Genomic DNA, 26347 nt, shown 5'->3' with positions numbered 1-26347 from the left:
TTTATTAAACAGGTCATAATTTGAAAAAAAAAATTATAAATTTTAAGAATTGAATGAAAAAGATTATAATGGTTACATAAAATAATTCAATTAAATTTTGTATTCAATTTTTTTTTTTATCTTGTGCTTGCAAATTCAATTGGAGAAACTTTTAGCTTTCGTTAATCTATTTTTTCCCAAGAATCAAAATTTAATTTTGCAGATTGCTTTGAATGGAACTTTTTGATCATCCAAAACCAGACCTAAACTATAGTTCAATTATTACTAACTAATTTACTATACAATAAATCTGTAATCAATATAATGCCACATTATTAACGACAATTAAACCGGAGGCCGAGCCGAGGAATCTTCTTTCTCAACTAGCTCAACATTCAAGTTAAAGCAATATAACTTATCTTTAACGGACGTTAACCCTCTCCATGATGAATTCTCCCCGCCTCCTTTCTGAGACTTAACGGAGCCCGTCTTCGAAACAAACGGCGGAGTCATTAGCAACACCCAGCGATCAATGTTTCCTTTCCCCCTGCTACATCCTTCTTCGCCCTTCCTTGAACTACCTTCCCTTCGCAACACGACGTCGTAACTCCTCGTCCGTTTCAACCTCCCGCTTTTTGCAATTTGCTTCCTGATTTCCTCTGGCAACCTTAACGTAAACCTTTCAACGTTCTCCCCGGGTTGAATCAGTGAGTGACCCGTCGAGTGAGAACGTGGAAACTTCCCCGTTATTTTCACTCTTGGTCGAGTTTCTTCACTTACTTGAATGACGAACTCACTTTGTTCTTCAACTCGTTCTGTTGTCGGAGGACTCAAGTCGTCGTCGTCGTCGTCGTTGTTGTTCGAGTTCAACTCAGTGATATTTGAGCATGACTCTACTGGTTTATCTTTGGCATTGGAATCGGGAGTGAGTTTAGCTCGACAAACGGGACAGGTCACGTGGGAAGCCAACCAAGCGTCGATACAATCAGGATGAAACACGTGACTGCATTTCGGAATTAAACGCAGCGCTTCATCGTCTTCGAACTCGCTTAAACAAACCGCGCATTCCAGCGCTCCTTTCCCCAATTTAAGGTCTTTCACATAAGAATACACGAAGACCGGAAAACTCTCGATCACCAACGGATCAAGACCTTTTGGCCGGGACCTTTGAGCAGAGGAAGCTGCAGCGACGGTGGCTGCAGTGGCGATAGCGTTGGCTTCGTTACAATGTCGGATGTAAATGGAGATGAAGCCGACGAATAAGAAAACGCCAACAAGGACCATAAAAACGATCGCCATCGTCGGATCGAAATTAACGTAAGCATCGTTCGGGTCTCCGCTTGGTGGAGCTGCATGCTGCGCCGTCACTACAACAACGGTTACTATGTACAAGAAAATCCAACGTATGAGATTAAACATCAGGGCCAGGGGAATCGAGATTTCGAGACAATGGAACAGAAACGGTTAGTCACTTGAAACACTTTCTAACTGAAATTTCGGGTTGGGCGAAAAAAAAAAAAAAGAAACACAAATAAAAAGAGTAGGGGAAAGGAAAAGGATAATAATCAGCTATTTCCGTGGGCGGGAAGAAAACTAGAGCCGTGGATGCTGACGTCATTTAATAACAACGGATAAATTTTAAACACGTGGATGAGTTAATTTGATTTGATTCTTAAAAACAGCTAAAACCCAGGTTTCTAAAAGCTCAAAAATTAATTATAAAATTTAGTATGTTATTTTGTGAATTGATTCCAGGGACCTAAGAAACCGGTGGGCTAAAGTAAATGATTGAAAACGCATAAGAAACGGGTTCGAGTGGAGAAAGCGAAACGAGGGGATTATGATCAAATTTGTTCCTTTTTTTTTTTTTTAATATTGTTTGATTTTGAAATTTGATCTTATCCATCGGTTCTAAAATGCAACTTGCAGTTTCATTTGGCTAATTGATGTGACAATAGCATTTGCTTCCGAATTGATGCTTATCGTCGAATGCTTTTGTTTGGATCTTTCGTGTAATAAGAAAGATTCTTTTTGGGTTTTTGTGGTTTCTTAAATGGGTAAGATTTTGTTTTACTTTGCACTTGGTTAGCTGACTGTTGCGATTTGGAGTTTTAGTTTTCAAGCAGCCGTTGTTTTTCAACCGAATAAATCATGATTTGTGGCGCAACTCAAAATTGGTTTTGCTTAACTTTGAGAAAGAAAGTGGTTTTTGGTTTCTTTGGTTTCTTTTTTAGATTAAGCAAAGGCCAAAGGGCCAATTAAATAGCATTAGAGAGAGTCAAACGATAAGGTTTTAATGATGATTTTAAGGATCCTTTTTTGTTAATGGGCATAGCTGAGGTGTAGTTTAGTTAAAATTATATTTATATATATATACACGTGTTATTCAATAATTAATTTAAAATTAATTAACAATAAATAAAAAAATTATAATATATATATATTATATGTTAGATAATATTATTTTAATAAACTTTCATCACGTAGATAAAAATAAAAAAAAAACTTATCACGTAATATATTTAAAAATACTAATAAAAATATTTATTATGATATAATGTTAAGAATTTAATTTAAAATTAATTAACAATAAATAAAAAATTTTAATTTAAATATAAAATTATAAAATATTTAATATTTATTAGATATAAAATAACACTACTTTAATAAGTATAATTTAGTTAAGCTAAATTAGTAGTGAAAAAGTTTTACAAACTTAGCTTGAATTGAATCATAAAATAAAAAAGCTTCTGAGTTGTTCAAAAGCGACCTTATTGTTAAAATAATCAAACCTAGGGCTCTCTCTTTTCTACACCAAAGAGTGCATTCGCATATTCCAACAATGGACTCAATTCAATTTGAATTTAAGTGACTAGAGAGTCCAATCTGGTTATGGTTCCAGGATAGTCACTCTTGGTTAAGAAAATCTAACATAGCAGATACTAGATAGTTATTTGGCAATTGGACGGTTAGTGCTTGACAATTTTCAGCATTAATAGATGAGGCAAAACTAAAATCAAACAATAAAAAAATTTCTATGTGATAGAATTCCCTGTACCTTTAAAAATTGATTCAAATTTGCATAGATTATTTTTTAATTATTTCGATTATGATTGAATTTTATCGATTTAGTTTAATTTATCAATTTTTTAAAATTTAATTTAATTTATTATATATATTATTTTAATAGGATTTTTAATATATTTAAACAGATTTAGAAATCAAATAATTTGTTTATTTTATAAAATTTTTTAAAAAATATAAAATTTAATAAAAATAAAAAATTATTTTCGAAAAAAACTCAATATATTTAATGTTACTTGTTAAATTTAAAATACCGATGATATATGAAAAACGAATTCAAAAGAATAATGTGACGTATAAAGAACAAAAACTTTAAAGACAAATTTGGTATCTAACATCCGGATTAATACTTTTCTAAAGTTCTTGTCATTTTTCTCGAACAAAATAGGCAATGCCTTATTCGTGATTAATAGTATTATTTGGGCCTTCAAATGAAATGAGAATAAAATGGTTAGGCCCTGGGCTTCAAATTGTTCTAAACGACAATCTTTTTCCCACCCACAACACGAAATACGACAAAAAAGTGTTTCACAATTTCAAAGATCCGAACCCTCCAAAATTTTGTTAAAAAGGAGTGAAATTAAAAATATTTAGCGCCTAAATAAACAAATCCTATTGGTCCTTTCCATTTCACGCGGATCACAAACCCGTCACACCCTCTCTCTACCGTACGATAAACAAAAATACAAAAAAGAAGAAAGATCGTCCCTCCATTTTCAAATTTTCATAAATTTAAAATCTCCCACGCTTCTCAGTTCCTCTATAAAAATAGCCCCAATGTCTTCCTTATCTCTCCGTTCAAAATTTTCTCTCATTTTCTCATCATACAAACAAGAATTCTCTAAAACCCACTTTCAGTTTTCATTACCCAAATGGCTCGTACGAAGCAAACCGCTAGAAAATCCACGGGAGGCAAGGCACCAAGGAAGCAATTAGCCACAAAAGCCGCTAGAAAATCAGCTCCAGCAACCGGCGGAGTCAAGAAGCCACACAGGTTCAGGCCGGGAACCGTGGCGTTGCGCGAAATCCGAAAGTACCAGAAGAGTACCGAGCTCCTGATAAGGAAACTCCCATTCCAAAGGCTGGTGAGAGAAATCGCCCAGGATTTCAAGACCGATCTGAGGTTCCAAAGCAGCGCCGTGGCGGCTCTTCAGGAGGCGGCCGAAGCATACTTGGTTGGGCTTTTTGAAGATACCAATCTGTGTGCAATTCACGCTAAGAGGGTCACCATTATGCCTAAGGATATCCAATTGGCTCGTAGGATTAGGGGCGAGAGGGCTTAGAGTTGTTATCTTAGTTTTACTATTTATTTTATTGTTTAAAGCAGTGGGAAATTAGTCTTAGAGTTGGTTTAAGGTTAATGTCTCATTAATACTAAGTGTTTGTTCAGAGTTTTATTGGAAATGCGTTTTTTTATTATTGCTATGAACTACTTTTTCTTAGTTTTTTATTTTAATTTCGTAGAATTTATATATAATTATTAATAAAATTTTAATTTATATTATATTTATATTGTGTTATTTTATTATATTTTAAATTATTATTATTATTATTTTTTGGTTAGAAATGACAAAAGCCTCTCATATTTAGGGTCTAGCTTGACTTCAAATGCAAATCCACTTAAAGCCCAATTGAAGGTAGAGAATGGCTCCTTCACTCCAACTTCTACAGATGTGGGATTTCCTTAATGACTCAAATCTCCACTAAAGTATAGCTCAGATTTTATAGCATATATATAAATTTTAAATTTTAAATTTCTCATTAATAAATAACATTATTTGATTTAATGATAGTATATTAAATTTAAATTTATATATATTTGCTTTTGTTTGCTTTGTCTCTCGACTTTAGCAATGTCTTAACTGTATTTGTCACCGTACAATATTTTATATGTTCTTTTAGATTTTGAATGGTATTATCATAATTTGTTCTTCAAATTAAAACAACAAAAGTGGCATGGTATTTGCAGCAATGACTCAAAATGCTGTGATGGCACACTTTGTTTTGTCTCAGCTTCTCTACTTGTATAATAATTGTTAAAAAAACTAGAGAACCTTTTTTTTTTGAGATCATATTTTTTAGAAGTATTTAAGTTCATGTTTGATGTATAAGAGATAAATGAGATAGGCTAATAATAATTTTATATTATATGTATTTTGTATTTAGAAAAAAGAATATAATTACAAAGCGGATTAATTATTTTTTTAATATAGGACGATTCAATTTTTCAAAGTAAAAAAAATTATTTTTAATCCATGAGATTAAATTTTATATGTTCTATTATACATTTAAAACTTACATTAATAATTTAAATTGTATAATTTTAAAGAAAAATAATAAATTATCTTATCTTAATTCTTGCACATATCAAATTAAGATAGGGTGACATTATTTAATTTGATCCTATTTATAATATCATCTTATCATATTTTGGTTATGTTTGGTATATAAGATTATGATAAGATATAATAATATAATATTATAAATATGATTAAATTAAATAATATCATCGTTTCTTATATTTAATGTGTGCAATGATTAAGATAATTAATTTATTTATTAGTTAAAATTATTATTCTTCAAAATTTATATCATTTAAATTATTGATGTAATTTTTAAGAGTATAATAAAACATGTAAATTTAATTTCATGGATTAAAAATAATCCATTGCTTTTTCAAAGGATAAAATTATCCTATTGGCATAGAATATTTAATATTTTTAATAATTCAACTTTTTTGTTTAAGTATATAATAAACATGTGATAGGATGATTAGTATCATATCTTTTAATTAATCCTATATACCAAATGTAATCTTTATGTACCAATTACATCCTAAGGAAAGTAGATAATGGGTTTCAAAGAAAATTTTGTATATTGTTGCAAAAATTCTTCAATTTAAAGGTTTTTTTTTTTAAAAAAAACTAATTCTAATTTCTAGCACATCCCTTTACATGCAAGTTATTAGGCAAATGAAGGTATGAGAATATGATTTATTATATGCATAAACTTTTCACTTACCCAAGTTAATAAAAACTAGGATTTGATTATCCTATTAATTTCTAGTTAGATCTATGCTTGGAAATTAGAAATACAAAATCTAAAATTTAATTTAGTTAATTTATATAATGACATTTAATAATAATATTCAATTAATTTGAAATTTGAATATTAAAATTATAATTTTTTTACTATCCCCCAGTTGCAATATTGTTTGCACAAAAAATTGAAATACATGATTTTCTAGGCGGAGTTTTATTATTAATTTTTTTGGTTAAATTTAATCCAAAATTACATTTTTTTTATACAACTTAATATTTTCAGACAAAAAAAAATTCCGCACGTTTTCAAATAACATATTCTACCATAATATTTACATATTTACATGCAAAATTCCTTTTTTTTTTTTTGAAAGTCGCAAAATTATGATTTTAAAGACTTCAAAGAAAATGAAAAAAATTAACTCAATAATTATCTCTTGTCATTTAGTGAATAATAAACACGTGGAAAGAGCAAAATGCCAACGACATGAGTGGCGAAACAGGCTATAAAGCAGAAACCAGTCCCCCATTTATTTGCTCATATTGCACGAATTGAGTTTCCTTTTGCTTCAAAACCCATCCAAAAATCCAAAAAAGAAGAAAAAGAAAAAAACCCTAATCTTCATCTCTCATGTGCTTTATTATAGTACAAATTTAAAACAATAATATAATTTATTAATAAAATTTTAAATTTTAATAATAAAAAATTAAGATAATTTTAAATATTAAAAAAAATATATAGGCAAAATTATATATATATATATATATATTTCTTTTGCATAAAATAAAATACTTTTTAAGTTTGACAGTTGTAAATTGGAAGTTGCATATGCGATGGGGTGCACAATATCCAATGGTTTCTAATGATTAGTTGCTGGGGAGATTCCTTTTTTTCTTTTTTGGGATCGTACGGACAGCAGGAGAGCAAGTTAATAAGAGAAAAACAAAAGAGTCAGTCAAATTATTTGGAGGTTATTTCATCCACTATAAAGTTCATTCCATTGTTTTTTTTTTTTTTTTAAGTTTTTAATTCATTTTTAAATTTTTTTATTTATTTAATTAAAAAAATTATGTATTTAAATTTTTTTAAATTTATAACTTTTAAATATAAACTTTAATGACATACAACCTTACTAAAAAATTAACCAATGATTCAATATTGTTTTAAATATTCAGAAAAGGCCATTCAAAAAAAGAGGTAAATTAGATTTCTTTCCTTTTGTTTTTCTCTTGAAAATATAATTTTTTTTTTAATTTTTATGATGGAAAGCCTTGTCAAATGTCTCTTTCCTTCTTTCATTATAAAATAATAAAAACTCTTAGTTTTGAAACCAAAATTGTTGAGCGCATAACAGATGTAATTAAGAAAGAAAATTTTTTTTCTTTCTTTCTTTTTGTTTTATCTTTGACTACCTTATCTAGTATTATTCTTTGAAATATTAAAAAAAAAAAAAAAGAAAATCAATGCGTATGAACATTTCATTAAATTCATTGATTGACGTATGATTTTTGGTTCAACGAATAAGGTTTAATTTTTTTAAACTTAGATGATAATAAATAAGGTTGAATGAGTTTATCATTTGTACATCACAATTTAATTTTTAATTATCTATTTAATTGTCTTATATACCCATATATATCACATATTTTTTGGTTACAAATGTTTGTCAATCCTTTTGAATTGGTCTAAAGTAAAATACTCTAGAATCAGCAAAATAGTAAACAAATCAGTTTCTCCAAGAATGCCTTATCCTCAATGGCAAGTTGACAATGTGTATTTACTTGTCATAGTAAATTGTTAATTGTTATGTGGCTTTCTCTATCAAATTTCTTCTTCACATAATCCCTGGAATCTATCATTTCTCTTTAATAAAATAGCAAAAGTTCATATGAAACAAAGAAATGGTCTAATTTCTGATGGCCCCAAACCCCTAAACCTGTATCTGTTGGGGTAGTTGACACTTGATCACACTTCTTTAATATATAGATGTTTGATTTTTTGGAAAAAAAAAAAGGATCCCTAGGAAAAATAAAAGCAAAAGAAGAGGTTAAAAACATTCTCTCATCTCCTATATAAAGCCTAAACCACATCTGCAACAACCCACAAGCAAGCGTTGCATATTTGAAATAAAGCAAATAAACATGTCAACACTTGGTGCCACCACCCACGTAACAAATGGTGTTACCTCTGTTGACTGCCAGAAACAAGTCCGGTCATGGCGGCTTCTGCGTTCCCTTATGGAACTCCTTATTCCAAGCTGCAACTGCGCCTTCATCGAAGACCAAGAAATCAAACGTGAAAACTACCTTCAAAGATGTAATTACCCAAGGCCTGTTTACACTTCTTCTAGTGTGATTACAGGTACCATCTTTGGTTATCGCAGGGGAAAAGTCAGCTTTTGTATCCAAGCAAATTCCAAGTCCAACCCAGTTCTCCTCCTTGAATTTGCTGTCCCTACAGCAGTTTTGGCTAGAGAAATGCAAGGTGGTATCCTCCGAATTGCGCTGGAGTGCATCAGTTCAAGGAATAGTGGGAATTCTGATTCAGTTTTGTCCATGCCACTGTGGACTATGTACTGTAATGGAAGGAAAGTTGGCTATGCAGTTACACGCAGGCCATCAAAAGCTGATATGGATGCTTTAAGGCTAATGAGTTCAGTTGTTGTAGGTGCTGGAATGATTAGTGGAAAAGAACTTGATCATGACGATGAACTTATGTATTTGAGGGCTAACTTTGAGAGAATTTGTGGTTCATCTGATTCTGAATCTTTCCATTTGATTGATCCTGATGGGAACATTGGTCAGGAGCTTAGTATTTTCTTTTTCCGGTCACGTTGATCATGCTTCTGGTCTACCCACAGATAGTTTTTGATTTCAAGTCTAGTTGAGGGTTTCCTGAAACCAGTTTTTTAGCTCGGCCCCTTTTTTGAGCTGTGCTCATTAGCATAGCTTTACCAGCTTTTGTGTTTGAGAAATAATCTATCTTTTAGGGGGCTCTGACTATACTATCTGTGTGGCCTGGTTAAGGAAACCAGATTTCTGTAACTATGAAGAGATCATCAGGTTTAGCCATGAAGCTTTTTTTTTTTCCTCTTCTACTTCAAAATGAAACTAGTTTATCCATATTTACCCAGAGGTTTCAACTTTCAATGTTTTGGATGATCTGAATGAGCTTTTCAATCTGTCATCAAGTACATGCTGTTAACTACAAGACAGCGAAAGCACATTCTGTTTCAGAAGAGCAATGATATTTCCATTACCCTGTGGGCAAGGCTGTCTCCATATGGCTGATGCCCAATAACCCGACCATTCGACAAGCCAAATATCTTGATTTCAATACGCAAAAACAGTAACCTGACGTATATCCTTTTTCCTCCACGGGATAACTTCTTTAAGGCTTAATTATTTATGGAACTATGACAAAGCAACGTGTCTCATGCAAGCGTTTAATATGAACCAAGTAAGTTCATATATAAAAACTGCCATTTCCCATCATGAGAATTCGAACAGTTCACACTCGCAACACACCAAAACACAAAAAACATATTAGCATCATCAACATGACCATGACCATTTTTTCAATCAATTGTTTAGCCTGAGCAACAAAACCCGAATATATTTTCTTGTATATATAGCTCCACTGCACCAGCATATGATTTTTCTTGCAATTGGTTGCAGCTGAAAAATGGACAGCTGCCCAAATCTGTTTCAAACCCAAGGAATATTTGATGAACGTCATTGAATCAAAAAACAGTAATATTCCAAAGAATATATGATTCGATAAATATTTCGATTTGCAGTGATCATCCAGACTGTGAAGAAAAACAAAAGTGTCAAGTATTAGAAATCCGACAAGGAAAAGATTACAATCCTTTCTCAATATCGTCTTACTATATATATATATATATGTATATATGTTTGTATGAATATGTAGATGAACACGTAGTTGAAATGTGAGGAAGAGATATTTGTACAATGGTGGGGGGTGGGGGCAATTTCTTTTTCTCTAAAAATGGGAGAATGAGCTGTTTTTGATTCCTTGTGTCGTCGGTTTGTAAAAGAGTTGGATGACACCAGAGCGTGCGTGTGTAAATGTTGTAATCTGCACATGAAAGGAGGATTTATATTCTTGCATTGATTGATCGATGTTCATCATCTTTTTTGAAATGTAAACTACTATTTAGAACATACGTACACTTCTCTTTCTCGTCACAGATTAAATGTCTCCCCTAATGTCTTCACCTTTCAACATTCTCAATCTCAATCTCTAGTTACTGTTTCTTTTTTATCCCACTCATCATGCGTAAATTGCATTTTACTATTTTATTTTAATGATTAATGTAGTTTTTTTAATTATTCAAAGCATCGAATTTAAATCTTTTTTTTTTCAATTAAAAAAAAGAAAAAAAATAATTGATTTATTTTCTATGATCATTCGCTGACCAATACCAAGATGGCAATATTATTCAATACTTGTTTTTCCCGTTGGACCGCAATTCTTTATACATTAAGAAAGCAACCTTTTATTTCATATGAAATGTTGGTTTGATTGATACTTAATTTTGTTTTTTGATTTTTATTTTTGCAAAATTAATAGAAAAAAACAATAAATAAAAAAATTAAATTAAAAACAATAGATGAATAGTAAAAGTATAATCAACGGGAGCTTTAGAGTTATGAAATAGATAATAATAGTAAACTAAACCTTTGTTATTTTATAAACTTCATCATAATTTTATATATATCTATGAAAAATTATTTGGTATATTGATAATAATTGTTTTTTAATTTCATAAATAAAACTAAGATAATAATACATATCTTATTTTTTTTAAATTAATTTTTTTTATTTTTTAAAATATACACTAAATATATATATTATTATTTTAACTTCATTTGTAAAATTAAAAAAAATTATTATAATTATATTTAATAATTTCTCATATATATTCTACTGATTACTTAATCTAAACCCAAAATCCGAAAGTTTATTGGCTTGGTAAGTAAGCCCAACATGGAAAAAGCAAGCCCATTATTTTTTTATTTTTTATTTTTTTAATCAAAGAAATTTAAGGTTGAATCAAAAGATTCTATTAAAGATGGGAATTACTACTTGTTTAAACATGTTCATATTAAATTGAATTTCAAATAAAAATGGTCTTAAAACTTTAAATTTTAGTAACATCCTTTGACTTTGTGAAAGAGGGGGAGGAAGGTTAGGGGATGGAATAACATCACCATTTTAGTCCTTTTGTCATTAATTAATTATTTTTTAATCATAATTAGGCAGCCTTTTGGTAATTTAATCAGAAGATAATATAGAAAAAAAATGTTTTTATTTGTTAGTTAGAATATTTTGATATCACATGAAACATGTTTATGATTTGAGAAAAAATTATTAATAAAATGGAAAACAATTATTGCTACTTGATTGAGATAGTTTCTTGATGCCAATCCAATTTGGTACGAACTAACTTATTAATCAGAAAATCTAAGCTATATCCATCTAATTAAAAAATTAGCTATTTCTTATTTATTTATTTTATAAAATATAAAATGTAAAAATAATTTGTGAAATAAACCATTTATTCTCAACACTTCTAAAATTAATTACCCACATTAGAAAAGCCTTAAAACAAGATTCTTATTAACAAATTGTAATATTTTATAATAATTTTTTTTGAAAAATTAAGGTGGGTAAATGTTGGGATTTATGTTGAGAATGATGTATTTTTTCTAAAAAAAAAAAAATTTAATTACTAACTTAAGGAAAGTTTTAATATATGTCTCGCAAAAAATGGGTATTTACTAATGAATGCCGGTCCGATTTAGCTGGCAAATAACTGCCAATCCCCTTTCCCTCCCATAGCGACAGCACCTAACGGTCATTTGAAGTTTGGTAGTTGAAGCTTTGAACTTTGAAGAGAACACCCTCCCTTCCCCAACCAACAAAAATCAGATTTTTTTTTTTGAAAGAGCAAGAAAATGAGTGAAGAAAGACAAGAACAAGAGTCTGATTAAAGTCACCTCCAAAAAATATATACTATTTATTATATTTAGTTCTCTCTTCTACCTGCTCTTCAAATCTGCAACCTTCCCCCACCAACACTCCATTTTTTTTTTCAACCATGGTCTTTTTTTTGTGTTGATTATTTGTTTTAATGTCTTTCCCTTTTTCTCTATCCATTTCTATTCAAACCACTTCATTTTGCTCCTATGGGAAGCTTCAAATTCTTTAGGTTTTTCAGTTTCAGAACCGACCTTGACTCCCTCCCCACTTCCAACTCTGTTCATCAAAGCCTTGTCAGCAATGCTAATGGTAATACCAATCATCATCATCCGGATGGGTTCTTTTCGAATTCTGTTTTCGGGTTTCTCCGGCGTTTTCAGTCTGGAAGTGAGTCTTCGTCCCTATTAAGGTCTAATGGTAGTTTAGTTTGGTTTTTTGACATTATTTCTGAGATGGGTTTTTGTTTTTTTGATTGTTTGTTTGAGATATGTAGAGAAGATTGATGGGGGTTCAAAGACCGAAGAAGAAGAAAAGGTTTATTCTTGGTTATATGCTTTGGCAAGATCAGAAAGAGATTTGGTTTTCGAGTATGTTCGATCCACAGAAAGAGGTTAGCTAGCTCGTTCTTTTTTCTGATTTACTGTCTTTTATTGATTGGAATAAACCATGCTCTCTGTTATTGATGGATTATTGATAAAATTTGATGAGTTTCTGGTCAATTTTAGATATATTAAGAATTGCCAAGATCAAATTTTCTAGGAAAAGCTGCTTCAGTATGTTTGAGACTTTGAACAAGTAAATTAGGCGGCACACTTCCTTGATCTATGTCACCTGTTTTATTTGTTTGCTGCTGACTTGTTCTTTTTTTGGGGTAGGCTTGAGCTTTACCGAAGCTGAGAGGAGATTGAAGGAAAATGGCCCAAATATCCCTCTTGAATATACATTTCCAAGTTGGTGGCATCTTCTGTGGAACGCCTTCTTTCATCCTTTCAACATCATTCTAATTGTGTTGTCAGCACTCTCATATATAACCAGTGATAATCCAAATGGATGTATCATGCTTGTATTGGTTTTTATTAGTGTCTCCCTTCGATTCTATCAGGTTCTTCCTGCTTAAGTTGCTCAATCAACTCAGTATCTCACATTTCTGCTATCAAACACAGTTCAATTAACTATATTCCGTGCACAATCCAGGAATATGGAAGTTCCAAAGCAGCCATGAAACTGTCAGAATATGTAAGAAGTCCAGTTAAAGTTCAAAGATGTGCAGGAAGGGTGGTTCAGACTGAATTAATCGTTCAAGTTGACCAAAGAGATGTTGTTCCAGGTGACATTGTCATTTTCGAGCCAGGAGACCTTTTCCCTGGTGATGTGAGACTATTAACCTCAAAACACCTGGTTGTAAGGTATAACAGCTTCAAAATTTCCCTGTTTCTTATATGGTAATTTAAAATTTTCCTTTATGTCCCTTTTTTTTGGAATCCTTTATTTTACACCCTTTGCTTCTTGAACAGTCAGTCCTCATTAACAGGGGAGTCTTGGACAACTGAAAAAACAGCTGATGTGAGAGAAGATAGGAGCACTCCTTTGCTAGAATTAAAGAATATTTGTTTCATGGTGCGTATAGATATAGTTTCTCCAATATTACTCTTTTGTTGCTTGTGGTAGTAATAACTTTTGCAACATTAAGTCGATGAGGGATATGAACAATAATTTATTTCTTTTCTAACTTTAGTGTTCAAAATATACCAAAATATTTTAACTTTCTGCACAAAATCGAAATGGCATTCTTTCTATTTTTATATCTTCTGCCTTTGATATGTTTGATTTGTCTCTTTATTTCTTTACACTAAACTTTGAGTCTCTTAGAATAATAGATTACTAAAATATATGTGCTTGTCATTTATTTATACAATACTGCATATGTTATAGCGAACCATACCAAATGATGGAATAGCTGGTTCCTTTTCTGAAGTAAGCCTGAGTGCCTGACAAGCATAGCATTTATAAAACAGCACAAATTGTACTTAAGTGATATATTCAAGCTACAATTTTATTATGAATAGTCAAAGGTGCTTAAAAGTAGCAGGAATTTCAATTTCAATGGCATATCATTCCCATATTTTCTACAATTTTACTGTCCTTTCACACTTAGGTGGCAGAATATGGCTACCTTTCAAGAAATTTGCCTTTGTTGCTTATCAGGAACAATGGCTGGTCATTTAATAATTTGCATATTTGAATGTAAGGAGTATGGCAACTCCAGTTTAGCTAATATCCAATTGTTATCTATTAGTAAGTAATCATAGATTATTACTGCATAATACACTGAGGTATACAACCGTCGTGATTAATATTTCAGGGGACAAATGTGGTATCAGGTATTGGAACTGGTCTAGTTGTCTCCACTGGATCCAAGACCTACATAAGCACCGTGTTTTCAACTATTGGAAAGCACAAACCACCAGATGGTTTTGAGAAGGGTATTCGGAAGATATCTTATGTTCTTGTTGGTGTAATGCTTCTAGTAGTCACAATCATGATACTGGTAGAGTACCTTACTTTCCATAATTTGAGTGAGAGTACCCTTTTTGGAATCTCGGTTGCATGTGCCCTTACTCCTCAAATGCTTCCCCTCATTATCAACACAAGCCTTGCAAAGGGAGCACTTGCTATGGCAAGGGAGAGATGTATAGTCAAAAGCTTGTCTGCCATACGAGACATGGGATCCATGTAAGTCCAAAATTTCTCCTGAATATAGAGGTGAAAGACTTAAAAACTGTAGATAAGTTAATGCTTACTCCTATGCTACTACTCAAACAAAGCTTGCTGCTGGATTAACCCTTAAACCAGAAACAAAGCTCTAAAACCACTGTTATTTGTGTGTGTGTGTGTGAAAGAAAGAAAGAGAGAAATGGGGAGACACGGCTATTCAGCTACTTGATAGTGGAATTAATATGAATGTCAAATTGTTTGAAATGCATATATAGTGCCTGATATATGTAGTCCATCAATGGCGCCACCCAAATTACACCATGATGATCACTACTTGAAGTGCATTAAATCAGAATAATTGGCAGAGCAAATAGAGTTGATCTTCCACTGAGATGCTAGATTTGAATAAATAGGAAAATTGCACATGATAACAATCATCAAAAATACATAGAAGGGATACTTGGTGATATTTTGGATTCAGAAGCATGCTTAATAAATTAGGATGATAGAATTCTTTAACCTGTAAATCTGGGTCAGAGAGCTAAGCTTTCTTCCACTATTTTGAAATCTGAAAGCAGGAGTTTTATGGATATTGTTATAGCATGTGAAGAATCTGAGCTTATGTTCTATGTTGTTACATAATAGTTTCATCAAGTTTTTCATTTTGAAGTTTAATTTTCCGACATTTTGTTACTTATTTCTTTTTGCTTTGGCAGGGATATCCTATGTATTGATAAAACTGGGACGCTCACCATGAACCGTGCAATCATGGTTAATCATCTGGATAGCTGGGGTTCTCCAAAAGAAAAGGTCTTACATTTCGCCTTCCTCAATTCTTACTTCAAGAGTGATCAGAAATATCCTCTAGATGATGCAATTTTGGCATTTGTGTACACAAATGGATACCGGTTCCAACCATCCAAGTGGAGAAAGATCGATGAAATCCCTTTTGATTTTATGAGAAGAAGGGTATCTGTTATTTTGGAAACAGAATCTAATCCAAGAGGCAGAAATAGCCAACCCTTCTCTAGGTTCATGATAACCAAAGGAGCACTTGAAGAAGTGATGAAAGTTTGTTCTTATGTGGAACATGTAGATAGGGGTGAGATAACAGCTTTCTCTGAAGAAGACCATCCTAGGATTTTGAATGTGGTGGAAGAACTAAGCAATGAGGGATTACGGGTTATAGGAGTTGCAATAAAAAATCTACAACAAACAGTGAGTTTAAATATCCTTTAGACCAATGTCTTTTTCCTCTTTTTTTCTTGCTATCCCTTTCTTTTTTTGCTTTTTCCATGCATGAATTTCTAAAAGCTTCTTTTTTCTTAGTACTCAAATTCAACTGCATTTCATGCCATAGGCTATATTAATTCACCTAGCCACGAATCCCCCAGTATCCTTGTAAGACAAGATTTGCATGTAAGAACAAACTTTCGTCACTATGATAGTTAACCAATGCTTAAACCCTTGAATGTAATACAGTGTTATGTCATGTTGCAGAAAATAAGTGAACAAAACATGGACAATGAGGATGTTGTTGAATCAGACATGGTATTCCTCGGTCTCGTAACATTCTTTGACCCACCTAAGGACTCAGCAAAGCAAGCTCTATGGCGGTTGGCTGAGAAGGGAGTAAAGGCAAAAGTATTAACTGGTGATTCACTGTCTCTAGCAATAAAAATTTGCCATGAAGTTGGCATCAGAACCACACATGTATCAACAGGACCAGACCTAGAGCAACTCAACCAGGATGTCTTTCATGAAACAGTGAAAAAGGCCACAGTTCTGGCTCGGCTTACCCCTTCTCAGAAACTGAGAGTAGTACAGTCCTTGCAAACAGTTGGTAATCATGTTGTTGGGTTCTTGGGTGATGGAATAAATGACTCACTCGCATTAGATGCTGCTAATATAGGTATATCAGTTGATTCAGCCGCATCAGTTGCAAAAGACTTGGCTGATATCATTTTACTCGAGAAAGACTTAAACGTGCTTGTTGCTGGAGTTGAGCAGGGTCGTTTTACATTCGGCAACACAATGAAATACATAAAACTGTCAGTTATTGCTAATCTAGGGAGCGTTGTTTCACTCTTCATCGCAACTGTCTTCCTCAGATTTGAGCCATTGACTCCAAAGCAACTCCTTGTACAGAACTTCTTGTATAGTGTGGGCCAGATTGCAATTCCATGGGACAAGATGGAAGAAGATTATGTCAAAATCCCTCAAAAATGGTCTGTGAAAGGTTTGCCGATGTTCATATTATGGAATGGCCCTGTCTGCACTCTCTGTGATATAGCCACTATTTTGTTCCTTTGGTTTTACTACAGTTCTGATGGCAAGTTAAGTGAAACTTTCTTCCGTTCTGCTTATTTTGTTGAGGGGCTTCTCATGCAGACCCTGATTTACCACTTGATCCGGACAGAAAAAATTCCCTTCATTATGGAGATCGCCTCTTGGCCTGTAATTGGTTCAACAGTCCTGATTTCTGCTGTTGGTATTGCAATACCATTCTCAATAATTGGAGATTTCATGGGATTCACTGACTTGCCACTCTCATATTTCGGGTTTTTGGTTGTGCTTTTCATAGGCTATTTTACAGTTGGTCAAGTTGTCAAGAGACTATACATTATGGTCTACAAAAAATGGCTTTAGATATCAGATTGAGATGATATGGGAAGAATGCTTATTGAGAGATATTTCCTTGTAGGAAAATTTTTTCCTTGTACATTATTGAGAGAAAGTACATACATTGCCATTGTTTTGACAGGATTCACCACATTTTTTCTAGAGATATTCTCTGTTATAAAAAATGTCATTGGGCTTGCAAATTTCCCAAAATGAATGAAATGGTTGTTTTACAGAAGACATGAATGTAATGGTGGACTAGCAAAGGCTTAAAAATGGGGGGGAAAAGGAAAAGAAAAAGCCGCAGTTTATCTTCCTCTTCATATCTGGGACTCAAGCAACTCCACTGGTCACAATATTTGACACAGATGGAACCAGACAGATGCAAGTAAAAGCCATATTAGGCTGTTGAAATTTTTTTTCTTCTGTGAATTGCCTGCATAAATATACGTCACATGCAGCTTAGAACAGAGAAATAAAGTAGAAACAAGGTTAAAGTTGCAAAACTCAGACGATTCAGCACCCTAAACAACTGATTAACATCCATGTCTGAAGGCAAAATGAAGATAGGTTTAGAATATTACTTAATTGGAGATAACCGTTCCTAATGTTCCATTCAAAATCCCAGTGCTGTCTATCATTCTTGAGTGTCCAATAAGCCCAACCAAAGGAAGCAGCATCATACACCTCTAACTGCGCCCTTCCAAAGGCTTGATAATCTGATTGAGACCCACTGGTAACATTCCACTCATTTACCCACTCTCCTGAAACAAACAAAATCCAAATAAAAATATAAGAATTGCATCAGAAATGGGTTTTTTATATCCCAAAGTCAAGCATATACACAGTAACTTAGTTCAAACATGTGAAAAATCAGCAACTGTGAAACACTTTGACTGACAGCAAGATTAGAAAGCTCAATGAATCCTAAACCCTAATCTTCTAAGTCAAACACTGTTTTATTGGGACAGAAAATAGATCTTTAGTTACCAATAAAAACAAGTGGGCCATTTGCACCATTCAAAGCTTGTAGCTGAGCCTCCCTGCTCTGATATATGAATTGGATATTATCTAAAACACTCATGTTAACAAAGAAAGTATCAAAGAGATTGTAGTAATGCAAATCCACCACTATGTTGTGGGAGCCTATATCAGCCTGATAAAGTTCCAGTGCATCTGCATTGCCAATTCTTTGGCAAATTATGACATAAGCTGATGGAGAGCGTTTCCTCACAACTTCATAGCCTTGTTTGTAATACGAAACTATTGTATCCAATGAAACTGCCGCAGCAGAGGGTTCATTTAATAGCTCAATTCCCAGCAAGGCAGGATGTCTTGCATACCTGCAACAAACAAGATGATTCAATGGAATTAAACTTTACAAACAGACAAATCTGCATAGTCCAAAGGATAAGGGTTAGCCTGTTGGAGTTGGAAAGATTTTCTTGTTTAGTTATTTAGGATATTGATTGACAAGCAATGCAACAGAAATTCTTCAGAAAACTTTGATTTCTGGTTGAGTAAACATATCAATTAACATGCAATTTCAAAGAAATTTTAACAGAGGCATTCTCAAATGCAACATGGGGAGGGATCTTAAGCACTACAAATTCACAAGATCAATAGCTTTGATCAAAATATAGCAAGACAAAAAATATTAGGAATCCTGAAAGTCATGGTTTTGATTGGTTTGATGGATTGCAGCACCAAAACTTGATATGATGATAGTCCACTATTTCCATTTACACACGAGATGAAAGGACAAAAAACACGAAGATCTATTAGTTTGCATTTGTCTTTTGCTAGAAGTCAATCAATAATACAAACACCATGTTTACTTTTTGTTGTTTACTTTCTCTCTTCCAGGTCCCATGGGTGTAAGTATGCTGATCAAATATCATAGAATGTGAAAATCAATATATGCAATTCCGTGAGGCATCGAGACTCCAGAGCCTGAATAACTACCAGTGATGATAAAATTTTGTTCAGCATTTTCTGCACGACCTTTGCAGACTGGCATCTCAAATAAACCACTAGAACATTTTTTTTTTCAATCTTCATCACTCTGGCTAAAATATCACTTTCAAGGGCGAATGTAATAAAACATTACCTGGAAGCTAGAAAATCTATAACATGCAATGTCTGTGAAATGTAATCTGATGTAGGCCAGCCTACTGTGCCATCTCTGCTAGCACTATGTTCCATTCCATTTTGGGAGCCAGGTGCTGCATGAAGGTCAATTATGCACTTTATGTTATAGGCTCTGCATCAAAATTTTCACATAATTATCAAATGAAATGAAAATCTGAAATCATAGCACTCTGACGAAGAAAAGTGAAGCAAAGACTTACTGTGCCCACGAGAATGCATTGTCAAGAGCTTCTAATGTTCCTCCAATAAATGGGGCTGGAGGATCAGGATCAAAAGCAATCCACCAACCAACAGGGATCCTTACAGTATTTATTCCATGTCTATATAGAAATTCAAAATCTCCTACATTGATAAAACTATTTCTATGTCCCTGCATTTTCAACCAAAAAGAAAAGTTAGGAAAAACAAAAGATTGAATTTGAAGCTAGTGCATAATTATGTTTTCTGCGTTTCAAAGTTTTGGATTATTCATCTGCCAATCCATAATTATCCGAAGATTTTGTCTTGATTATCTACTAGTTAGCTATTAAAATTCTCTTGTTGCAGATACTTCAGTCTGACAACTAGGGGAATAACTTAATAAAATCAAAATAAACAGTGTAATGAGAACAAAGTACCCTAATATTTACATGCTCACACAAACTCAAACATGCATGTAAAAGAGAAGGCAAGACAATAGAAAACTGCTGATATATAGGCAGCATACATTTTTCATGTTTGTGTCTTTAAAGATTCCATTAATCAAATTATGTTATTGAAATTTTATTAGATGATGTTAAACATAATCCTCAAGATAAATGGTAGAAGTCTATAAGATAATAGCAAATAATATGTATGTAACATATTTGAGTGCCAAACCAACTGAAGTTATTCAAAGTGATGAATGTAACAAGTTTAAACTGTACCGCCCACCCCCTCCCCTCCCCTCCCCCCCCCAAAAAAAAAGTGCTTATGGTACCTCAAGAACCTGTTTCGCCTTGTTATGTCCATATCCATTTGCAAGCTGATAATCTCCATGCAAGTTATTAGCTATAATTGACATTTCAAATGTGGCTGCATTATCATCCCATCCTGGGGTTCCTGGATAATCTGCCGTGAGCTGATTACCTATGGTAGCCTAAAATATTAAAAAACATTATCATCAAGTTTTAACACATCAAACTTAGGCATCACATTTGAACCAATGAAAGAACCACTGAGAAATCTCAAATGCCATAGAGCAAATTTATGAAGGTTGACCTGCACACATTTTGGTTAAGCTACCATTGTATAGCTGCAGGTTGAAGTTAAAATGCAAATCAGTCTGAAAAGTGATAATCCAGCCACATGCTATTATTATCCATTCTACAACTATAGTTGCAGAAATTTGTCTTAATCTTTCAAATATGACAATTAAAACTGGTTCAAAATGCAGCATGAAGCAAGCATGGTTCAAAAAAAAAAAATCGTGAATATCCAAATGAATAGAAAAATGACTGAAACTTGCAATTCATAATTAAAGTTTCAGATATTTTCCTCAAGTAAAGGTTCTTGACTATGCTACAAGTTCTCAATATTTAGGACAACTGGCCATTGATATTGAGACCTTAATCTTATAGTGGTTAACCGAAATCTTGACAACCAGACAAAGGCTAAAATATTGGGTGCTTGAATATTTTAACCATATTATTTAACAGAAAGTGGCCAAAAAAAAAAAAAAAGTGTCTGTCCATCTTGCTATCAACACTACTGAAATCTTTGATTCATCAACTCAAAAAGTGAAGGATTTAGTATTATTATACCTGCAGATAGGTGCCACTCTTTATTTTGATATGAATTCGACCGTTGTTATTTCTTTCAATTTGAAACGTTTCTGTTGAGGAAGCTGATGTTGCTGTTGCAGATACAGAGCATCCATTACCATAACATGTTAGAAATTGGCCTTGTGTGGTGCGGAACTGAAATTCTGATTCAGAAACTCTCCATAACTGCATGAAAATAAATTGTTAGATAACAAATTTCATTACAGAAGACTAATTTACTTTCTAGAAAGCCCACAAGTTTGTGCAAAACGAGACTCATAGGATATCAGTCAACACAACAAAAATGACTGTTGTCACAATTATTAATCACAATTTATAAAGGAAATTAAAATTCTACAATGCTTAACTTCTAAAGAAAAGTAACAAAATTATAGTACTTGTATCCCAGGACAACTATCCATTTGACAATAAATCCCCCTCAACTACTTTCATAGAGAACAAGGAAAAAGAAAGCAAATATACAAGTATTGCCACTGCAACTGAAACCCATTGCCTATATTTTGAGTTACACTACCAACTTCATATTCTATCCAGTTTACTGCCACATACCTAATACTAGCTATCTTTTTCCGAGAAAAGAAAATCTAATGACTCATTATTCCACCATAAAACTTTGTGAACTTTGAAGTGTTATAAGGCAAAAGGTTGTAAATTTGTAATACACTTTTATTCATCAAGTTAAACCAGAAACCAATTTTTTAGGATAAGATATGTTAAAAAGTGGTCAGTACTGAAGAGCGTCACTCTGGATATTCAACCAGACCAAAACTATGTAAAACCTCGAGCAGCCATAGATTGGGTCTTTTCTTTTTCATTACACATTGCAGTTCCTTCAATGCAAAACTTTGTTTAGTAAACAGAATATGTAATGGTTTCACTTTCTGGAATATCCACAAGCATATTACCAGCAGGTCCAAATAGTCAATCAAGCTCAAGTTTACCATACAACACAAGAACAAATCGTAGATAAAGACCAACAATTTTGTTTGGTTTCTTACAGTCAAGGTTTCCCATGAAGAAGCAGCATCTCTATTAACTGAAATGTCCATCCCACCTCCATTTTCTGCACAAACATATTTCTGCAATGTCACTGACTTGAATTGAACCTGTGTTCCATCCTACATTTTAATATCCATAAACATATAACTAAAATTACTCATGGAAAAACTAGAAGAAACCAAAAAATTATTAAAAAAAGCAAGAAAGTTTACGCTAAGACAAAAGCTTAATACTCACAAGCATGTCTCCATTAGGAATGCCATCAAAAAGAGAGGGCTTGATCCAACCTTCTATAACCAACCACCCTCCTAAGTTCACCCCTCTCACTTTAGAATCTCCATGCAACCCCTCCACTTACAAAATTAAATGACCATTTTCAACAATTTGGTATTTTCTACAAAATGAGCATTTTCAAGAAACCAAAAGAAATGCAACGAAAAGAAAAAGGAGCTTTAAGCTCACCTGAAAGTGCTACACAAAAGATTAGCCAACAACAGAGAGAAAATGCAAATACCCATTTGCTAAAAACAAGTTCCATGAAGAATGCAACCCCTTGACTGCATCAAACAAAAGCTAAAGCGTGGAATCCAACAACAAAAAAAGAAGGAGAATAAAGGGAAAACGAAAGAGAGAAAAAAAAAACCATCCACTTGGTAGAGAATCTTTAGTAGTTCCTTCCTTATCAATCAATTTATACCAAATTCAACCTTGTAAACAATCATAACATTTAATTCTTTAAGTTGGGTGTTGCACTAATTCATTGCATTAGTCATAAAAACTCAATCCTCCTCCAAGATCAAGACAAAAACAAGAACCCCATTACAAATATTTAACAGAAGAAGAAGAAGAAGAAGAAGAAGAAAAGAACATTTTTTCTAAAGTTGCCAAGGAATAAACAAGAGTGGGAACCTGAAAACTTCCTCTGATTTCACATTTTAAAAGTACAAAACCCAAAAAGGTTAGAAAGGAAGCCCCTTTGCCTAGAGAGTTTGGTTTTGTGCTTTTTGCGTAGATTTAGAGTCAAGAAAAAAGCTTGCTTTTTAACCACCAAGATTACAATTTGAAGCTGAAAAACGCCTTTAAAAGAATAAGATAAAGGCTGTTGGTTCCCAGTCCCACCTCCTCGCCTTTACTTTCACATGAAGAAACCGTTTTTGTTTTTCTTCCCTTCTCGATGCCCACCGAACCCAACCCGAGTCTTGAAACCCGATCCGAACGGGAAAAAGGAAAACGGCAACGTCTACATTGGGAGGTATCGACTGCTTACCGTTTACGCCTCTGAGTTGGCCGTTAAATTTCATGGTCGTTTGTTGTGTCTTGTCCAAAATTTTACCATCTTTCACCATATTTCACCATCCGTTGTTACCGTTCCTTCGGTTTGGCAGTTGAAACTTGAAAACTGACCTTCTCTTCAGCCGCCATTGTGACATGGAGGAGTCGACAAATGAATTTTGAGACATCGGGGTGGATAAGAAAAAGAAAGAAAAATGGGCTTTTTTATTTTTTTTGGGTTAAATCCTCAAATTATGATTAAACCTTTGGCAGCCTTGCTGTCTTTGCCCATGAATATTGGCATCAAGAACAAGACAGAGTTGAATCATTCAACGGTTCAAGGGAAAAGGAATCTTTATCCAACCGACCTTTTTTGACACCAATTGTAGCATATGGATATGGGTGGGCTCCCTTTGCTGTCCCTCCCCCAAAGGATCTCACCTTGATTTAATTTGATGTTGATATATCTCAAAAGTGATAAGCTCACATTTAGACATGATGTTGTGTATCGTATCAAATAGTATATTTATATTATATTTACACATAAAAATTATATATTATAATTTATATTTACAAAAAAATATAAATTTTTTTTATTTGATTAAATTTATTTATAATTTATATTAAAATTTTATATCGTATTATCTTTATATTTTTTATTTATATTATTTTTATATTATGTCATTATATCATATTTTAAATTATCAGATCTATTCACATCTTATTAAAATTGGGAAAGATTAAGTCATGACAAAGTATAATATAGTTAATTTATTAAAAAAATGCTTTGGTTTAACAACAAATAGATAATCTAAAGAACTTGAGATTTCATATTTAAGTTTTATTATATGTATGAATTTGATCTATTTTTTTATGTTGGATTTATTGAATTATGTGTTAATTTGATGATTGATTTGTTTGTTTCAGTGATTTTTTTATATGAATGTAGCATTTAATTGTTATTATAATTTGTTTATGCTTATAACTTTATAAAAAAAAAATAAATTTATTACTATATTATTCCTTAACATTAACTTTAACGCTGTATTTCAAGCTGTACTTTTAAATTTAGTGATGTTTAAAAAGTACTGTAATGATTTGGAAAACTGAGTGGGCTAGTTTAAGACTTGGATTTTGCTATTGAGAGGTCTGAGCCAGGCCCACTGTAAGTGTTAGTCTTGGGCTTTAATTTTGCAAGAGTGCCACAATATTTGAACAACCAGTAACTACTAAAAGGGTTAAACAATATAATTTTTATTAAAAAAATAGTAACCTAAAGGCTTTGAGTTCATAAATATTAATATTTTCTAGCTTTTTCATAAGAAAACTATCTTTATAGTGTTGAAAATATAGAAGAAATGAAAGAGAATTATTTGTTTAAACATGCAAGTGGATAGCTAAAACTAATTGAAGTTGTTTTCCCATCTTATTCAACCGATTTTGAAGGTTATTAATTAATTTAAGATTTAGGGTTTAACGATTGTTCATTTTCTTTATAATAGTGTTATTTCTATAACTTTTGTATTAATTTGGTGACATGCTTACATTTTGTGATGTTACATTGTGTTATTTTTTTACATTTAACTTTTAATATTGCATTATGTTAATTTTTATCAATCTCTTTAATATTTTGTGTTTATTAACATCAAATTATATAAATATTTCATACTCCCTTCACATGACATTTATAATGTTTGGTATTTGGATATATAACAATTTCGATCCTTAAATTCTTTGGTTCAAATTTCATTGTGAATTGATTTGGTTATATAATTATATTTTAATTTATTTAGATGCAAATTATTCAAAATTAGCATGATTACGAAGGAAAAAATTATTTAAAAAATCCCATATCATTAATTAATAATTAAGCTAATCAAGAAGTACTCCAAAATCAATCTGTCTGAACTAGAATCTAGTTAATGGCAACATTGACGACAAACCTCAAACAATTATGGATTCGGTCTGTCTCCAGGGTGTGATTCTAACTGAAGAAACTCTTTCATCAAATAATGGATCTGCCGGCCATAGTTTTGCTTATCAAATACGCTTAAAATTCTTTTTTTATTTTTTATTTTTCATTCTTGTCTATTCATTCTCCCACTTTTCCGCTCTACAAAACTTGTCCTAAAATCGAGCTCGGTGGATAGGCTGCCGGTTTTGTTGATCAGCCAATGGTTTTTAATCATTGGAGATCATAATTGCCTATACTTGTCTGGTATTGTAGATGAACGAAATCCATGCGGTTGGGAAGAACTGATTGGACATGCTTTGTCCAAGCAAACCAGACAAATGAACCCTACAAACGTCAAATCTCTGCTACTGCTACTAATGACGTATGATCCAAGCAATAACGAAGCAATAATGAACACTTACCTGTTATGTTAATGTGCGAAATGAGTGTATATAATTTTTTTTTTTTTTACAGTTACATAACATTTTTCTCACTTATTTTTTTCCCATATATATATATTTTAATTTTTATCATTTTTTTTCTTTCACGTGGGGTGTGTCACGAGTGGTTGTTAAATGCATTTATGAACTTTTTTTTACTTATAATTATCTAATCATTCCATTAATGGATATTGGACTTCGCTATCATGTCTTAACATTTTTGTCGTTAATTCGTACTAATAATTTATGAATAATCACGTGAAGACTTGTTTCATTCT

The 26347-nt window shown here is 32.4% G+C and overlaps 4 protein-coding genes and 1 pseudogene across 6 annotated transcripts; 3 read left to right on the top strand and 2 right to left on the bottom strand.

Annotated features, from left to right (window-relative positions):
- Positions 1 to 219: 219 nt before the first annotated feature.
- LOC111293007 (RING-H2 finger protein ATL32-like) lies at positions 220 to 1509 on the bottom strand. The gene has a single exon (XM_022885687.2). It carries the CDS (start codon positions 1396 to 1398, stop codon positions 325 to 327), a length of 1074 nt encoding a protein of 357 aa, XP_022741422.2. The 5' UTR covers positions 1399 to 1509; the 3' UTR covers positions 220 to 324.
- A 2349-nt stretch (positions 1510 to 3858) lies between these two features.
- Positions 3859 to 4567, top strand: LOC111291953 (histone H3.2). The gene has a single exon (XM_022884099.2). The coding sequence runs from the start codon at positions 3936 to 3938 to the stop codon at positions 4344 to 4346; it is 411 nt and encodes a 136-aa protein (XP_022739834.1). The 5' UTR covers positions 3859 to 3935; the 3' UTR covers positions 4347 to 4567.
- Positions 4568 to 8015: 3448 nt separating this feature from the next.
- On the top strand, positions 8016 to 10237 carry LOC111292724 (protein MIZU-KUSSEI 1 pseudogene; annotated as a pseudogene).
- A 1844-nt stretch (positions 10238 to 12081) lies between these two features.
- On the top strand, positions 12082 to 17478 carry LOC111292182 (uncharacterized). 2 transcript variants are annotated; one of them, XM_089766432.1, is made up of 9 exons: positions 12082 to 12501; positions 12608 to 12724; positions 12990 to 13216; positions 13309 to 13520; positions 13629 to 13731; positions 14477 to 14847; positions 15546 to 16047; positions 16159 to 16248; positions 16330 to 17478. In XM_089766432.1, exons 1-9 carry the CDS (start codon positions 12321 to 12323, stop codon positions 17476 to 17478), a joined length of 2952 nt encoding a protein of 983 aa, XP_089622558.1. In that variant the 5' UTR covers positions 12082 to 12320. The 2 variants fall into 2 exon arrangements, with proteins under 2 accessions (XP_089622558.1, XP_022740163.2); XM_022884428.2 differs by lacking the exon at positions 16159 to 16248 and having other exon boundaries at positions 12116 to 12501.
- A 31-nt stretch (positions 17479 to 17509) lies between these two features.
- On the bottom strand, positions 17510 to 23860 carry LOC111292183 (putative glucan 1,3-beta-glucosidase A). Of its 2 annotated transcripts, none has more exons than XM_089766433.1 (11): positions 23523 to 23860; positions 22866 to 22960; positions 22641 to 22756; positions 22403 to 22522; positions 21384 to 21569; positions 20561 to 20719; positions 19803 to 19972; positions 19562 to 19714; positions 18442 to 18794; positions 18036 to 18215; positions 17510 to 17887 (listed from the first exon to the last, which is right to left on the bottom strand). In XM_089766433.1, the coding sequence occupies exons 1-11, from the start codon at positions 23747 to 23749 to the stop codon at positions 17802 to 17804; spliced, it is 1845 nt and encodes a 614-aa protein (XP_089622559.1). In that variant the 5' UTR covers positions 23750 to 23860; the 3' UTR covers positions 17510 to 17801. The 2 variants fall into 2 exon arrangements, with proteins under 2 accessions (XP_089622559.1, XP_022740165.2); XM_022884430.2 differs by lacking the exon at positions 23523 to 23860 and adding an exon at positions 23313 to 23446.
- Positions 23861 to 26347: the final 2487 nt, after the last annotated feature.

The sequence above is a fragment of the Durio zibethinus genome, chromosome 10 (genome assembly GCF_047325235.1).
Source record: "Durio zibethinus cultivar Kanyao isolate XHJ-2024 chromosome 10, ASM4732523v1, whole genome shotgun sequence".
Taxonomy (NCBI): Eukaryota; Viridiplantae; Streptophyta; class Magnoliopsida; order Malvales; family Malvaceae; genus Durio; species Durio zibethinus.
Note: the sequence above shows the minus strand (reverse complement) of the source record. Positions and strands in the feature narration are given on the sequence as shown.